Here is a 4,531-nt window from a genome sequence, read left to right as displayed (position 1 = left end):
CACTGCCAGGCGGCTGTCCCTGCCCACGGAGCGGCCTCAGCTGCGCTGGGAATGGTGCTCGTGGGGCAGGACTCAAACAAGCTCTGCAGAGCCCAGTGTGAACTGCTGGGGGTGAGGAGCTGCTCCCTGGAGGCGCCCATGGAGATTCCTGCCTGCGCAGGAGGAGTGTGGGCACCGCTGCTGCCTGCACCCCCCCGCCTGGCAGGTGTCCCCACCACCACCAGTGACACTGTGCTTGTCCCTCAAGGCCCCTCCACCTCCCCACACCTACAGCCAGCTTTGCACAGACAGCCCCAGGAACCTCTGAACCCCTCAGCTTCCTCCTCTTTTTGGCCTTGCATCTCCAGGTCTTCATTTGGGGAAGAAATCCCTGGGAAACAAGCTGGTGGCGTCAGGCAGCACCATCCAGTGCAAAGCCGAGCAGCTCCTGTGCCCTGCATCCTGCTGCTGGGATCCTGCCTGCTGCTCCAGTGGCTTTGGGAGAGCCGAGGGCCACATGTGTCAAGCCCAACACTTTGTAGGAGCAGCACAACCTCTGCATTTCTGCAAAACTGGGGGACAGAACTTTTCACTTTCCATGTGTGCCCAGGAACAACAGCAACAGGAGGCAGGAAAAGCACTTGACTCGAAACCAGATGAAATGGGCAGCACCACCCTGGACACCCATCCCCATCAGACCTTGGTGCTGGCTCAAAGCTGCTTTTCACACCCACATCAGGAGCAGACCTTTTCTCCAAGCCCGATCCTACTAGTTCTTGGAGTTCAAACTCCAACACTGGCTCCATATGAGACCATCCCTTGGGAAGCAGTAACTTAATCCATCAGTGGATGTACAGAGTGATGGGAAGGGGAAACCAGAGCAGGAACTAAATCCAAACGCAAGGAAAACCATTATGTCAGAGCAACTCTGCCCAGAGATGTGCCAGGTCCCATGTGTGTCACAGCAGAGAGAGAGCAAAAGCAGCTCAGCAATTAAAGGCCCTGGGGAGTATCATGGGATGTTCTCCTGCCACCCTTAATGATTTCTGCCCTTTCTCAGCCGAGATCCAGACAAACTTCAGGCAAAGCTGCCTATAAACAGCTGTACAATGGAATAAAAGTTAGTAGGAAGCTCTTCCCTGTGAGGTGCTGAGGCGCTGGCACAGGGTGCCCAGAGAAGCTGTGGCTGCCCCATCCCTGGCAGTGTTCAAGGCCAGGTTGGACACAGGGGCTTGGAGCAACCTGCTCTAGTGGAAGGTGTCCCTGCCTGGGGCAGGGGTTGGAGCTTGATGAGCTTTGAGGTCCCTTCAGCCCAAACCCTTCCAGGACTCCATGATTCTTTTCCTGACCCCCTTGGACACCTTCCTTGCCAGCATCCAGGAGCTCAGGGCATGGGGCAGCCTGCAGCAGCCAGGGAAGAATCAGAGAACTTTAAAGCTGCTTCCAAGATTCAGAAGTTTCAGGAAGTTTCCACCAGTGACTCAACTTCCACGGGTGAAGTCACCAGGATGGATACTGCCATTTCTTAACAGCCTGCACTTAACACAGACTCATGGAGTGGTTTGGGTTGGAAAGGACCTTAACGTCATCCAGTTCCAACCCCTGCCACAGGCTTATTTCTGCATCCCATGGGTTTGTGTCCACCTCCAGCCTTAGGACTTTATTCCCCTTCTCTTCACCAGATTAAGGAGCTTTTCTGGTTCAGCAAATTCCTTCTGAGGAAAATATGATCTGCAGGAGAACTCCCACACAGCTCTGTTGAATATTTAGGATGCTGCTACCCCAGAACCACCTGCAAGAGGGTATTTGAAGAAGAATCTGGAATATGACATTACTTGGCTCTATTTTAATCCACATTTATAGGGACAGGGAAACCAAACAGTAATTTATACCTTTATGGCCATAGTCAGAGGCCAGGATCAACAGTTTGGAAGTATCAAGACCAATGAAAACTTGCAATGTCCCCCAAAAAAGAAGCCAGAACAGTACTTGGACAAGGCAGCCAAGGAAGCAGCATGTACTTCACAGGAGGGACACACAGTGCTGCCGACAAATCCAAGGTGTTCATCCCTTTCATGGCATGGGGCAGGTAGAACAGGCTGTTTCAAGTGGCTTCTTTGGCTTTTCTTACCTTCAGATGTCTTCCAGGCCTTCCAGAGATCTTCCACACTAATGAGCTTGTCCTCCCCATGGAAGGTGCTGTGCTTGACTGTTGGGTCATGGTAATTTAAGTCCTCCCTCAAGAACTAGAAGAAGAAACAGCAGGATTATACTTGGATTCAGCTTTGAGGGAGATGAGTATTGAAAATCTAGAGATGATCTTTCACACACCTTCCTTATTCTTACATCCACAGGTTGTCACATAACTTCTGTGGCAAAGTTCTGCTACATCTCAGCTGTGGCATCTCTGGCCTGTAAATCTCTGATCAAAACTACTTCATCTCCTCAGTTCATCATGGAATCCTGGAACGGTTTGGGTGAAGGGACCTTAAAGCTCCTCCAGCTCCAACCCCTGCCCCGGGCAGGGACACCTTCCACTAGAGCAGGTTGCTCCAAGCCCCTGTGTCCAGCCTGGCCTTGAACACTGCCAGGGATGGAGCAGCCACAGCTTCTCTGAGCACCCTGTGCCAGTGCCTCAGCACCCTCACAGGGAAGAGCTTCTGCCTCAGAGCTCATCTCAATCTCCCCTCTGGCAGGTTCAAGCCATTCCCCTTGGCCTGTCCCTCCATGCCCTTGTCCAAAGCCCCTCTCCAGGTTTCCTGGAGCCCCTTTAGGCCCTGGAGCTGCTCTAAGGTGTCCCCTTCAGGAGCCTTCTCTTCTCCAGCTGCCCCAGCCCAGCTCTCTCAGCCTGGCTCCAGAGCAGAGCTGCTCCAGCCCTCGCAGCAGCTCTGGGGCCTCCTCTGGCCTCGCTCCAGCAGCTCCACATCCCTCTGGTGCTGCTGCCCCAGAGCTGGATGCAGGATACAGGGGGGGTCTCAGGGGAGCTACTGAGTTGCTCTCACACGTAACACCACCTATCACAGACCTGCCCCTGCTTCTAACACATTGCTCTCTACTCCCAGTTCCAGCAGTTCAGTCTGCTGCCTCTTCACTGACAGTGAGCACATTCCTGCCCAGGGCCATGCTGGAGCCAGCTCTGGAGCTGCACCCTTCATCAAGAGCAGCAATCTCGCCACACATCAAACCATTCTGCTTGCTCTTTTCCAACCAACTCCGTTCCAAGCCCTTTCCTGACACAGCAGCAGCAGAAGAGGTCAGAGCATTTCCACCACATGTACCTATGGCAGCAATAATCCTTCTTTCCAGTTACTTCCTCTCTCTCAGCTCAGAAATCCAAGTCCTCTTCAGCCACCTGCACCCTCACCTTGGCAAGACCCCATTACCCCAAAACATCTACCAAAGGGACAAGGGAGTGTTTCTGAAATCCAGCACTGCCTTTGGAACAGCCCCAAATCTGGTATCATCTGATAGTTACACACTAACACAAGCTGTAAAGCCAGAAAGAAGAGGGTACAGCCCTTATGATGAACAGTAAAGCTCCAAAGTTTACCACAAGACCGAAGATGATGCCTGCAGGCAGGGCAGGGTGAATGAGACCTGCAACAGAAGTGTTAACCCAATAGTGCTGGGAAGAGAGAGAAGTGAAGACAACAAGAAACCTGGAGAGGGGCTTTGGACAAGGGATGGAGGGTCAGGCCAAGGGGGATGGCTTGAACCTGTCAGAGGGGAGATTGAGATGAGCTCTGAGGCAGAAGCTCTTCCCTGGGAGGGTGCTGAGGCGCTGGCACAGGGTGCCCAGAGAAGCTGTGGCTGCCCCATCCCTGGCAGTGTTCAAGGCCAGGTTGGACACAGGGGCTTGGAGCAACCTGCTCTAGTGGAAGGTGTCCCTGCCCGGGGCAGGGGTTGGAGCTGGAGGAGCTTTAAGGTCCCCCCCAACACAAATATATATCTGACTACATATATATACAGTCAGTGTGGTCTGCAGATGTATCTCAGTGCACTCAGGGCACACATCTGCAATAGGAATGCACTCCAGCAGGGTCACACCTCTCCATCTCAGAAGAGAGGCCAGAAAGAGAAGACACCAAAGTGAAGAAAACTGTGTAAAATAATGTATAAAATGATGAAGGGAGAGTGAAGAACAACCAACAAGATTCGAGCCTCACTGTCTGCTGCCTGAGGTGAGGGGTAAGTGAAGTATGTGGGTTCCCTTACGGCAACAAAATGAAGAGAGAATTTCGCATTCCATCCCTGCCTGCCCCAGCCAGCACATGATTCCTGGGCAGTAGCTTTAGCATGTATAACAAAACTACAAGGAAAAGTCACCTCTAGATAAGGGGATCAGACAGGACATGAAAATATCTGTGAAGGTTTGAACTTTCCAGGCTCTCCACGAATCCACTGCAGATGTTCCCAAGGCCACCAACAGTTCCCTGCAGCCTGACCTGGTGCCTCTCATCTCTCTGCCTGTCCAGCTGAGAGACTTCTTGGAATCATGGAATGGGTTGGAAGGGAGCTTAAAGCTCCGCCAGTCCCAACACCCCGCCACGGA

General features: G+C 52.7%; 1 protein-coding gene across 1 annotated transcript in view; it reads right to left on the bottom strand.

Moving 5' to 3' along the window:
• STIM1 (stromal interaction molecule 1) overlaps positions 1 to 4,531 on the bottom strand; it is a gene marked incomplete at its 3' end in the record, with an annotated part of 34,671 nt that overhangs the window by 25,798 nt on the left and 4,342 nt on the right. The window contains exon 2 of the mRNA XM_010021223.1: positions 2,111 to 2,225. Within this exon, the coding sequence (XP_010019525.1) occupies positions 2,111 to 2,225 (115 nt within the window). The remainder of the gene's footprint in view (positions 1 to 2,110; positions 2,226 to 4,531) is intronic.

The sequence above is a fragment of the Nestor notabilis genome, unplaced genomic scaffold, assembly GCF_000696875.1.
Source record: "Nestor notabilis isolate BGI_N333 unplaced genomic scaffold, ASM69687v1 scaffold12088, whole genome shotgun sequence".
In the NCBI taxonomy this organism is placed as follows: Eukaryota; Metazoa; Chordata; class Aves; order Psittaciformes; family Psittacidae; genus Nestor; species Nestor notabilis.
The sequence above is the reverse complement of the archived record's forward strand: the minus strand, read 5'-3'. Positions and strand labels throughout refer to the sequence as shown.